At 38.8% G+C, this 13,276-nt stretch overlaps 1 protein-coding gene across 2 annotated transcripts in view; it reads left to right on the forward strand.

Annotated features, from left to right (window-relative positions):
* prdm6 (PR domain containing 6) overlaps nt 1-13,276 on the forward strand; it is a 62,960-nt gene that overhangs the window by 31,681 nt on the left and 18,003 nt on the right. For both annotated transcript variants that reach the window (XM_029722245.1, XM_029722246.1), the window contains exons 4-5: nt 8,045-8,172; nt 12,383-12,507. In XM_029722245.1, the coding sequence (XP_029578105.1) occupies nt 8,045-8,172; nt 12,383-12,507 (253 nt within the window). The remainder of the gene's footprint in view (nt 1-8,044; nt 8,173-12,382; nt 12,508-13,276) is intronic.

Below are 13,276 nucleotides of genomic sequence, written 5' to 3' on the forward strand. Positions count from 1 at the left end.
TATGCACTTGGCCAGATAATTCTGCATCTTTGTTGCATTCTTCACATATGATTTGGCACAGTATTTGCAAATGTACACAGCTTTTCCTTCTACATTAGCTGCAATGAAATGTCTCCACACATCCGATAGTGCCCGTGGCATTTTCCTGTAAAGATTAGAAAGAAATTAGTAAAAAAAATAATAATAATATTCCATGTAAAGAGAAATAGTTAAAAAGTTAGATTGAACAACTCCTTTGTAAGATACATGTTTTAAAATTAAACATGTATGGAAACAGGTGAATGAACATTCCTCAGTTAGCAGGCTCAAGCAAGCTAAAACCCACATGGTAGCAAAAACGAACTAGCAGAAATTGTTAACAAGTTAGAAATGATTTAACCTGTTTGGGATACAGGGCAGTATTTTCACGGCCGGATAAAAAACGCACCCGATTTAATCTTGTTACTACTCCTGCCCAGAAACTAGAATATGCATATAATTAGTTGATTTGGATAGAGAACACTCTAAAGTTTCTAAAACTGTTTGAATGGTGTCTGTGAGTATAACAGAACTCATATGGCAGGCCAAAACCTGAGAAGATTTACTATAAGAAAAATTGGATTAACTTTGCTGTTCTTCGTCAGAATGCACTCCCAGGTCTTCTACTTCAACAACAAATGTTGTTTTGGTTCCAAATAATCCATAGTTATACTCAAATACCTCCGTTTTGTTCGTGCGTTCAGGTCACAATCCGAAGGGTGACGCGCGAGCGCATTTCGTGACAAAAAATTTCAAAATATACCATTACCGTACTTAGAAGCATGTCAAATGCTGTTTAAAATCAATTTTTATGCTATTTTTCTCGTAAAATAGCGATAATATTCCAACCGGGCGACGAAGTATTCATTCAAAGGCTGAAAGAAAAAAATGGAGTCGTCTCGTGGACGCGCATCTCCAGTGTCACTGTTCCCAGCCTGACCACTCACAAAAACTCCTGCTGTTTTCGCCCAGAGACTGCAGACACCCCATTACACTTTCTGGCGCCTTCTGAGAGCCAATGGAAGCCTTAGAAAATGTCACGTTACAGCACAGATGCTATATTTTTGATAGAGATGCTACAGAAGGACAAGAAATTGTCAGACAGCGCACTTCCGGTATGGAATCTTCTCAGGTTTTGGCCTGCCATATGAGTTCTTTTATACTCACAGACACCATTCAAACAGTTTAAGAAGCTTTAGAGTGTTTTCTATCCAAATCTACTAATCATATGCATATTCTAGTTTCTGAGCAGGAGTAGTAACCAGATTAAATCGGGTACGTTTTAAATCCGGCCATGAAAATACTGCCCCCTATCCCAAACAGGTTAACAAAAAATGCTGTCATATAAAATATATTCACCCCACCCAGTATTGTAATCAAAACTTACCAGAAAGCAGGTAGTCCTTGGCTTAGACAGTGTAGTAGTGTGGGCTCAATAGCATCTCATTAGTGTGCTAGATCTTGAGAATCAGCTGTACATGTGATGGAAGAATGCACTGTGCATGCAGAGGGTTGCAATTCCATTGAATTGGGGATAGTTTAACCCAAATATGCCACAAAACCTAGAATTGCCTTATGTGTATCCCACAAAAAAGTTAACTGTTTGTTATAAGCTACCTTTTTTGATGAATTTAAGCAAAATTCCCAAAATTCCCAGATTTAACTTCCCATGGAAAATTTCTGGAAAGTTTCCTACCCTTTGCAACCCTAGGTGTGAATATCAAAAGAAGAAAAAGCTCTTCTGCTCCATTTTGTGATTTATCTTTATTTCTCCTTTATTTGCTCAACACATCAGTAAAATCCCAATCCCACAACAACACATACAAACAACTCCCTTTGCTTTCAGAACATCAGCAGTTACTGTAAAGTGGCCTTTAAAATGCTGTATACAGAGATTTATAAATTTGGCAATTTCCTTGATTATCGCAATCATTTACAAAATTGATTGCTCCAGTGAGCTATAGACAGATTTCAGCAATGCTATTGACAGGGTTCACCTCCGTAATAAACAGGCCGCTCCTCAATAAAGTGAGATGTCACTACGCCAGGGCTTGTTTAGCATGCAGAGAAAACTGAAGGTCACGTATGCAGGGAAATGTATAATAATGGAGGGGCTGAACTGTTGACATTGATAGCATACAGAGGGTAAGTCATATGCTGTGGTGTTTATTGGACATGATGGGAAGAAATACAGCAGGGTGTGCATATGTGTGTGTGTGTTGTGCTGTCAGATCCTGTCGGGAAGAAAATACACAACACGGGAGAGACACAGCACTGCTCGAGAAGCTAAAAGCTGTTTTCACTGATGTTGAGTTTGCAGACACACACTTTGCCTTTGCTTTGCATTTGTAACCCTCTGTGTAGACTAGAGTACAATGAGGGCTATTAATCAGTGTGTGTTTTCTGGGCTGCCCTGTCGTATGTGGGTCATTCCACCAATTCGGTGCCTTTTGAGAAGTGTGACTTGGTCAAAAACAAACACTTGATTTCACCTAATTTTACTGAATTACAGTTCATATCAGGAAATCAGTCAATTTAAATCAATTTTAAGATACCTTAAATAAAAAAAGTAGTGGCGTGGATCAGAAAACCAGTCAGTATCTGGTGTGACCACCATTTGCCTCATTGCCTTCGTGTGACCACCATTTGCCTCATCTCCTTCGCATAGAGTTGATCATGCTATTGATTGTGGCCTGTGGAATGCTGTCCCACTCCTCTTCAATGGCTGTGCAAAGTTGCTGGATATTGGCGGGAACTGGAACACGCTGTCGTACACATCGATCCAGAGCATCCCAAACTGCGCAATGGGTGTCATGTCTGGTGAGCAAGCCATGGAAGAACTGGGACATTTTCAGCTTCCAGGAGTTGCGTAGAGATCCTTGCATCATGGGGCTGTGCATTATCATGCTGAAACATGAGTTGATGATGGCAGATGAATGGCATGACAATAGGCCTCAGGATCTCATCACAGTATTTCTGTGCATTCAAATTGCCATCGATAAAATGCAATTGTGTTCGTTGTTCGTAGATATGCCTGCCCATATCATAACCCAAATGCCACCATGGGGCACTCTGTTCACAACGTTAACATCAGCAAAACACTTGCCCACACAACGCCATACACATGGTCTGCGGTTGTGAGGCCGGTTGGACGTACTGCCAAATTCTCTCAAACGACGTTGAAGGCAGTTTATGGTAGAGAAATTAACATTCAATTTATCTGGCAACAGCTCTGGTGGACATTCCTGCAGTCAGCATGCCAATTGCACGCTCCTTCAAAACTTGAGACATCTGTGGCATTGTGTTGTTGTTCCCAGCACAAGGTGCACCTGTGTAATGATCATGCTGTTTAATCAGCTTCTTGATATGCCAGACCTGTCAGGTGAATGGATAATCTTAGCAAAGGAGAAATGCTCACTAACAGAGATGTAAACAAATTTGTGCACAAAATTTGAGCAATATAAGCTTTTTGTGCATATGGAACATTTCTGGGATCTTTTATTTCAGCTCATGAAACCTGGGACCAACACTTTACATGTTGAATTTATATTTTTGTTCAATGTAGATGATGTTCAATGTTTCTTTAGGGAAAAAAAGGAAGGGTTTCACCATATTAAAATGAGAGTGCAGTTCACGTACATAACAGGGTTGATCTTAAAATGAGGGACAGATGTAAATTAATCACTAATCACATGAAATAAAAAATAATCTTCAGAAATTACTTTTGTCAAAGCAACAAAATAACTATGGCTTTACAATGATGGTGCAATTTGGGGATTAAGTGGGTTCAAATATTTCTTGAAGTTACACATGGTTGACGGAGGGACATGATTAATGATTCATTTTGGCCCTTTAGCAAACATTTTTTCATATTCAAAATCAGATGTATTGAATTTTCCATGTGGTCTATATTAAAGGGCACTAATTTAATAAAACAGGCTTTTAAAATGCAATATTGGTGCACAATTTATACAGAAAATATCAAAGGGATGCAAAACGAACTCACTTCGTGGAACGACCCATATTACACTATGTGGAGGAGATTGGGGCCTAATACCTATTGTAGGGATCAGTGGCTTCGCAAATGTGTCCCAGTGTACATTAGATAGAAGTTCATAAAGCATTCAAAAAGCGCCATAAAGCCTGCTTAATGCATGTTGTTATGCATTTCCAACGTATCGTACATAAATACTGTGTTATGTCAAATCCAATGTCACACGAAGGCCAGAAAAAAATATCATGCAGCATTTTGGGACAACGCTATGCGTATGTTGTCAATCATTACACCTTCATGCGACATGAGATGATTTTTTTAGTCCAGGCACACAGAAAAATATGGATAATTATTTGTGCTGACAGTACTCCATGTGTTTGTTATCGGCCTAATATAACAAGTTGGAACAACATGACCCGAGACTCAGCAACGCTGATAGAAGGAAGGAATACAAATTAATCTTTCTCAAAAGGAGTGAAAAACGATTCCACTCGAAAATATATTTTGGATACTGCAAAGCAAACACAAAAAAATATCAACATAAATATCACATCTGTAAACATCACTTGCTGTTGTCCAGCTGGACAGAAGAAAAGGAGAAAAAATACCCATTTAACAGTGAGAATATTTCTCACTTAGAAAGACGGACAATGACTTATTTTTCCCTGGATTTGGGAAGAGGAGCTTGTACTCAGCGGGACACCCTGGAAGAGCTCCAGCATCAAAGTGTCTAGATCAGACGAGTCAAACAGTGTGCTGCTCCACAGGCCAGGGAAATGAATGGACTGTCAGGACTTTTTCAAGTGGACCAAAAAAAAATATGTTGGGGTGCAGTGAAGGGTTCAGTGGCTGCTGCTTGTGATCACAGCACAGGCTCTGTTGATGAGAGGCTGCTCTCCTCACTGCTTCATCGGCCTGTGGGATCTATAAGCACTATAGTAAAGATGACAGGCTGGCTTCTCCATCCAAATACGATTTTTAAAATGTCACTTTTTCACCCTCCTACTTTCCAAATAACAATAACCTGATGTTGAATGTCACTACATTCTGTTCCCATTGCAATATACGATGAAAGAAATTCCCAATTCCATGACTGCTGTATGGCAGTGATATGACATTGATCTGGCTATTTTTTTTGCCATTTATTTTTGTATTACGGAAAATTACCAAATGTAAGATTCCACTTTGTATTTCCCATCACCCTTGTCTATTATTAAGTGCTCACCACTTAAATTGTGACTCAGTCCAGATTTTAGGAAAACTAGTTTAAAAATGTCAGCTGTTGGATAGAAAAAAAGGAAATAAGTAAATAAAAGTATAATTTGTATAATTTTCTTAATTTCTTAATGTCTATCTACAGTGCACAATCATCTCTTGTCTCTTTGTCTCAAAATGGACATGATAATTTAGATAAAGCAGCTGGAGGACCTGTCTTGTACTTGTGTAACAAACATCTCCAGTGTAAGTAATGTCTTAAAGGGAAAGTTCACCCAAATTAGAAAATCACAATTGGTTTCCTTGCCCTGTATGGACAAGGTGTGAGAGCAATCCTTGCTTTGGTTTATTTAACGTTTTAGCATCTGTGGCACAAATCTCATTCAAGTCACTGGACCGATATTAGCATTTTTTGCGCATCATGTTCAAATGATCGATAAGTGACTTTGTTGAGGTTCACAATCAATTTGACATACTTTCGGATGATTTTGACATGTTGTGCAAAAAAAGCTAATATAAAATGCTAAAATGTTAGCATGTGGAAACAGTGGAAACAGTGCCAAGGAAACTAGATTGCTTACAGGGTAAGGAAGCCAATATGTAATTTTGTAATTTGGGTGAACTATCCCTTCAAGTATTTTATCATGCTGTCAAAGCTAGAGATGGTTCACCAGAAAAGCCACAAGGATAAGAATGGAATGGGATAAGGAAGGGGAATCACAGCCGACAAACTACATGTCAGAGATTCAATGGGGTCAGTGGGGTCTTGAAATCTCATCCATTTTGCTGGTGGCCAGTGACAAGGCTCGAATCCCCTTACTGCCTAGATGCAAACTGAACTGCGACAGGGATAAAGCTGTTTTATACATTTCGAAGAGTAGGACATTGTACATCACTGTTATCCATGATTATCCCCGACAAAAATATCTTCTAGAATAAACAATTAAAATGTTTTATTCAGAAATTATTATATTGCTTAGATACGGTCCTTACATCTTATATTTATGTCTCTATGTTTTCACTTCAATGTACTTATTAGTCAACCAGCTTTTCCAATATGAGCAGCTTTTTTTGCCATGAACATGATGAAATGGCCAAATAAATATATATTGTTTTCTCATTGTGTGGCTATTTCAGATTGGTTGGTTGATATATAGTGACTGATATTGGGGGCACATATGTTAACAGGGCTTTAAGTAAGAGTGAGAGAGCGAGAGCGAGACCTAGAAGCCTCGTTTATACCTGGTGCTAAAATGCATTGGTCCTGATCTTGTCCACATTCTGATTGTGCCTATATTTTCAGATATGCATCTACACATGGTATTAAAATGTGTCTCTTATCTATCCACTGTGTCCACATTGTGACCAGGTTTCCTGGTCCCTCACTGTATGCAAATTATTTGACAGATATTCTTAAAAAATATTATTAATTTACACATATCGATGTCATAAGTCAATGGTACCACCTGTCAATGATTTTAGAAGTGATCATGATGATGGTTTAAATGGTTTCACTGTCCAGATGTTTTATTATTGTCACACACCGGATACTGTAAGTGCAGTGAAATGTTTTATTTTTTTATTTTTACAGGGTCAGCCATAGTAGTACAGCACCCCTGGAGCACATTAGGGTTAAGTGCCTTGCTCAAGGGCACATCGACAGATTTTTCACTTTGTCGGCTCAGGTATTCGAATGCTCTAAACCACGTGTCAAACTCATTCCACAGAGGGCCGAGTGTCTGCGGGTTTTTCTCCTTGGACTTAATCGATGAATTAAGCTCACTGATTAGTAAGGAACTCCCCTCATCTGGTTGTCTTGGTTTTAATTGAAAGGAAAAACCAAAAACCAGCAGACACTAGGCCCTCTATGGAATGAGTTTGACTCCCTGCTGCCCTATGTCTACACTTGTGAAATATCCAGAAACAATGCATGCCCGACTACCTCCGGAAGTGGGCAGGAACATCGGATCACAATCAGATCATCGTCTACACCTGTCTACAAATGTGGGCACAATCAGGATGTGGAGACAATCAGGACAAAGGACGCATGTTAGAACCTGGTATAAATGGGGCTAGAGAGAGGAAGGAAAGGAAGCCACTCAAATATTTGAAACCAAAATTATATGCCATCCTTTTAAAGATGGAATCCGCAGTAAGTGGAAAAAGCGACACTGTCTGCCTCACGGCCAGTGTTATTGTAATTTTATTACAAAGCAGAGGTGGGGGTAAAACAAATTTCATTACTTATGCTGTTGTTCTATCGCATGTGCAATGTTGTTTGCAGCAACTTTGTTGTTGTAATATCGCAAACTGACATGGCAGTTTCACCATTAAGGATTCCAGCTTTAACTCACATCATCAACTTTAGATGCTGTTAACCTAGAGCAAATCATTTTCATGCTTAAACGATACTCTAGGGCAGGGCTATCCAACCCTGTTCCTGGAGAGCTACCCTCCTGTAGGTTTTGCTTCAACCCCCGTTGTAACTAACCTGATTCAGCTTATCAACGAGCTAACTATTTGAATCAGTGTGCTAGGTTAGGGTTGGAGTGAATCTACAAGACAGTAGCGCTCCAGGAACAAGGTTGGAGAGCCCTGCTCTTGGGCAAATAATTTTTATACTTATACAATGCTCTCACATGTACACTGTTTACATTTTACAACAACATATGGAGCTTGGCAATCCATCACATTCCTAATTCCTGTGTGCGTCATTGTTGAAAGTTGTGTAGATAACAATTAAAGGGTGCTTTAATGAATCATGCTTGTTGTGTATCTGCAGGAAGACTAACTACATAAACCCCCATTGCCTTCCAGATCTATGACCAGGAAGGGACGTTACAGCACTTTATTGACGGCAATGAGCCGAGCAAGTCGAGCTGGATGAGATACATTCGCTGTGCACGGCACTGTGGCGAGCAAAACATGATGGTGGTCCAGTACAGGTAAAGACTGCATGGAATGTGGGTGGAGAAGTACCATGTTACTTCCACCAGTAATTTAATCATTTATAAATTGTATTAACATTAATATCACTCCATACCATGTCGGCCTAACTGTGAGTACAGCATGTGATCAACACTATGTATTCAGGCATAAATTATTATTCACACAGCAAATTTGACACTGTCAGCTGTAGTCTATGCAGGCTTACCATACAGATGCCATATCTTAATTTGATCCTCCTGTTGTTGAAGGAATCTTCCTGCACAGCAGGGAATTCAAGCTTGAAGTCTATTTGAGGTTTAAAAAGGCTCCTAATGTTTGTAATTTCCAATTAAAAATGTCAGACTTGATTTGCCCTAACAAAAAATGTGTTGGCCAGTTTCAATGTCAACAGTGAAGAGACGACTCTGGGATGCTGGCCTTCTAGGCAGAGTTGCAAAGAAAAAAGCCATATCTCAGACTGGCCAATAAAAATAAAAGATTAAGATGGGCAAAAGAACACAGACACTGGACAGAGGAACTCTGCCTAGAAGGCCAGCATCCCGGAGTTGCCTCTTCACTGTTGACGTTGAGACTGGTGTTTTGCGGGTACTATTTAATGAAGCTGCCAGTTGAGGACTTGTGAGGCGTCTGTTTCTCAAACTAGACACTCTAATGTACTTGTCCTCTTGCTCAGTTGTGCACCTCCCACTCCTCTTTCTATTCTGGTTAGAGACAGTTTGCGCTAGTCAGTGAAGGGAGCGGTACACAGCGTTGCACCAGATCTTCAGTTTCTTGGTAATTTTTTGCATGGAATAGCCTTCATTTCTCAGAACAAGAATAGACTGGCGAGTTTCAGAAGAAAGTCCTTTGTTTCTGGCCTCTTAAGGATCCGCCCCTTTTTCCCCCAGTTTTCGCCTAAAATGACACACCCAAATCTAACAGCCTGTAGCTCATGCCCTGAAGCAAGGATATGCATATTCTTGGTACCATTTGAAAGGAAACACTTTGACGTTTGTGGAAATGTGAAAGGAATGTAGGAGAATATAAAAACCTACAATTCTTTTGTATTTTTTGTACCATCATCTTTGAAATGCAAGAGAAAGGCCATAATGTATTATTCCAGGCCAGGTGCAATTTAGATTTTGGCCACGAGATGGCAGCAGTGAATGTGCAAAGTTATAGACTGATCCAATGAACCATTTGCATATCTGTTAAAAAAAATTGTAACAAGACTGCCCAAATGTGCTTCATTTGTTTATTAATAACTTTTCATGTTCAAAATTCTGCACTCTCCTCAAACAATAGCATGGTGTTCTTTCACTGTAAAAGCTACTGTAATTGGACAGTGCAGTTAGCTTAAATTCTTGTTAATCTTTCTGCCAATATCAGATATGTCTATGTCCTGGTAAATGTTCTTGTTACTTACAACCTCATGCTAATCACATTAGCTTACGTTAGCTCAACCGTCCCGTGGGAGGGACACCGATCCCAGCACAACAGTTTTCAGCTGTGCTAACATAATTGCCAAAGGGTTTTCTAATGATCAATTAGCGTTTTAAAATGATACACATGGATTGCTAACACAAAGTGCCATTGGAACACAGGAGTGATGGTTGCTGATAAATCGGCCTCTGTACGCCTATGTAGATATTCCATAAAAAAAATCTGCCGTTTCCAGCTACAATAGTCATTTACAACATTAACAATGTCTACACTGTATTTCTGATCAATTTTATGTTATTTTTTCTTTCAAAAACAAGGACATTTCTAAGTGACCCCAAACTTTTGAACGGTAGTGTATATATACAAAGTAGTCCAAGACTATGAAGAGGAATAACTTACTAATGATGATCTGTGGACTAGATCCAATACTTTTCCTGTCTTGACCCATGATTGTACCAAACTAGGCCCATATCCATAAAGCTTCTCAGAGTAGGATTGCTGATCTAGGATCAGTTTTGCCTATTAGATCATAATAAATAAGATTCCATCGACAGCGGGAACCTACTCTGAGATGCTTTGTGAATACAGGCCCTGGTCCATAACTATGAGAGAGCTATGATTAGTGAAAACCTTTGAGACTTAGTTCCACATCATCATATACATGTACTCCTAATGCAGACACTCCTGTTTCCCTCCTCTGAGCCGTGTGGGGATGTCCTCCACAGGCAGTCAGCTGGTTTGAATTCCTTATGTTATGATTTGCAATATCTAAATGGAATTCTCTTCAAAGCAGCTCGTGATTGATTGACCCTGGGATGGCTGTTTTGTTTTTGCTCTGACAATAATGTCCATTGGCATGTGCTTCACTTTGCCTGCACTGGGACGTCCCGCCGTTGTCTTTATGAGTCATCCAACCACAATACTAAATACATGTCAGCAAGGGAAATATTATCCAAAACTGAAAAAATGCCTTTGATGTGCTCCACTGAGCTGAGATTTGCACAAGTTTTGAAAGTGACAGCAGGCTTGTAAGAAATGGTTTACATTTACACTCTTTCACCCGCCTCAAAGTGTGCAAGACCACCTATCGCTTAGAAAACAGCCCTCTGTCAGCAGCCAACTGAGTCATTTAGTCCCAGTACATTTATTTGTGTGCTCCAGTGTTTATGTTAAGTGAGGCCAAACTGAGAGACGGAACATTACAAGGGTATAAAATACATGGAATACTTGTGCTTTTCTCAGGTTATAAGATGTGTTTGATTTATGGGCTTGTCTTTGCTTCATATTTATGTTGTGGTGGAAGGAATTAATACAAACTCACAGGCTTCAGCAGCTCGGCCGAGACCAAAGAAGCATTTCTGTCAAATGTTTATAGTTTTTTTTTTTTTTACATAATTATTTGAAATATATGGCTATGTTATTTGCTAGTGAAGCAAAATCCTGGAATGTCAGCATGGGGGCATATTTAAGATAGTGACAAAGTAATGCATATCCCACTGCCATGGAAATGTACAGTATAATGCCTATTCATTTCGAAACTGATTCATTAAATAAGCATTGCATCACAGCTGCCATGTTTCTTCTTGTAAAACCTCAGCCTCTCACATGCGGAGTTTTTCAACTCGCCAAAGAGGAAATTGGTTGTGATGCTTGGACGTGATTATATATTCTGTCAGACACAAAGCAAAAGGCATACTGAGGGCCTCTAATGGTTTTGTTTGCATTTACTGTCGTACATCGTTTGTACATGAAATTGTGTTGTGAGTATTTCACACATACACACTGGGCACACCACATTTCAACGTCGAAATTTGGGTAATATTTGGTTGAGACGTTGATCAATGAGATTTCAACCTTTATTCACCCACTCAAAAATACAGAAGTTTGTTGAATTCCCAAAGTGTTATCTCTATGCTTTCAAACATCTAAAAGCACAAATTCTAATGGAGAAACAATGTCAGATTTTTGGTTTAGGGCTCAATTATATCCGTATAGCCGAAGTTCAGCGCTATAGCTCACTTGAAATGTAAAGGTAATTTTCGATTGAACAGACGTATGCAGTGTTTACCGTGAATTAAGTCCCTGTGAATGCAGGAACAAGTTCAAGAATGTGACGAAATCAAATAATTTGATTAAGTCCAATTCTTTAACTTACATTTCTGGTTAAGATGGAGACATAAATCCAACATATTATTAATTTGAAGATTACATTTGAAATCTATTTTTTTTGTGAATTGAAACAATAGCTGTTGATTTCGCAAATGCTATATTGGCCTATTAGATAATGACTTTTAAAGTATGGTTACATTTCATTTGCTCTATTGAACCTCCTTTGGAATGACTTTGATAGCAACAGTGAATCTATTTAGTTATTCATTCTCATGATAGCACATTGGTAGTCGTCAGTGACAAATATCAAAACTAAGCAGTCCTGGGCTTGGTTAATACCATAGATGGGATAGCTGTAGATAGATCAGCTCTCCAGTAGGAGGTGCCGCCCAGCCTATTGTTTTTTACTGATAGTGCCTATAACGTAGAAGATCTGATGTTGTTTCAAAGGTACAAATTCAACATATTTTATACAAGCTTTATCTATGTTGAAAATTGGTTACCATGATGACATAATTCTGTGGTTGAAACTTCACCCTCAAAACAACTTTTTTCAAATCCAATGTATTTTCCATGTCGATTCCACGTCACAATACGTTGACAAATTACATTGAAACAACCAGTTTGTGCCCAGTGGGTAGATTAATTGACAGCATTGTTTTCTCTACTGTACAGATCATGTATATTCTACCGGGCATGTATGGACATTCCAAGAGGAACAGAGCTCCTTGTCTGGTACAATGACAGCTACACCTCCTTCTTTGGCATCCCGCTACAGTGCATTGCACAGGATGAAAACTGTAAGCATCTCTTTCTCCTTTTTCATCTCTTCTAGTCATCTCTCTCTCCTGTTTTTCTATATTCAACTCATTTGTTTCATTCTTCTGTCCCAATTAACATATACAGGAAATAAGACAAAAACATACATACAGTACATTACCCTGCTCTGGGCGATTGGGTTGGTGTGCAGTTGTTGTTGTCCCTATTTCATCTGAACATTCAAAAGGAATATGATCCAAATACAGCCATCAGCATGTACTGATTTCAATTTATTTTTTAAATATCCAAATATAGTATGACTCCTATAAAGATATCTAGTATTTCCATGTAAGAATACTAGAATGATATAGTACATAACATTGTCGTGAATAGGACTTAATGACAGACATAACAAATCTGGTGCCTAGCATAACCCAACAAAGCATATTTGCAAAAGTACTACTGTCCAAAAAGTAGTAGGTTAATGAAAATGCTATAATTTACTTTGGATTTCAGTGTGTAATTTTATTAAAGACAAAAAGCATTTGACTGGGCATAGCTGCGCCAAGCCACAAAAACTGATGCAAATAGTGGACCCTTAAATTTACTTAAGCCTGATTTATATGGCTGAACCAAACAAACCTTGCCAGTGCAAACAGGATGAAAAATTATTTTGTCATATTGTGGCGAATTAAACCAATGACTCAATGTTGATTTTCAACGGACAGTACCCGTTAGTTACGTATCACAATTTTCTATTTTCTAAGCTGTTCTCTCATTGAAGAGACAATCGGTTAGGTTTATTGAAAC

Source organism: Salmo trutta, chromosome 29 (assembly GCF_901001165.1).
Source record: "Salmo trutta chromosome 29, fSalTru1.1, whole genome shotgun sequence".
Classification (NCBI taxonomy): Eukaryota; Metazoa; Chordata; class Actinopteri; order Salmoniformes; family Salmonidae; genus Salmo; species Salmo trutta.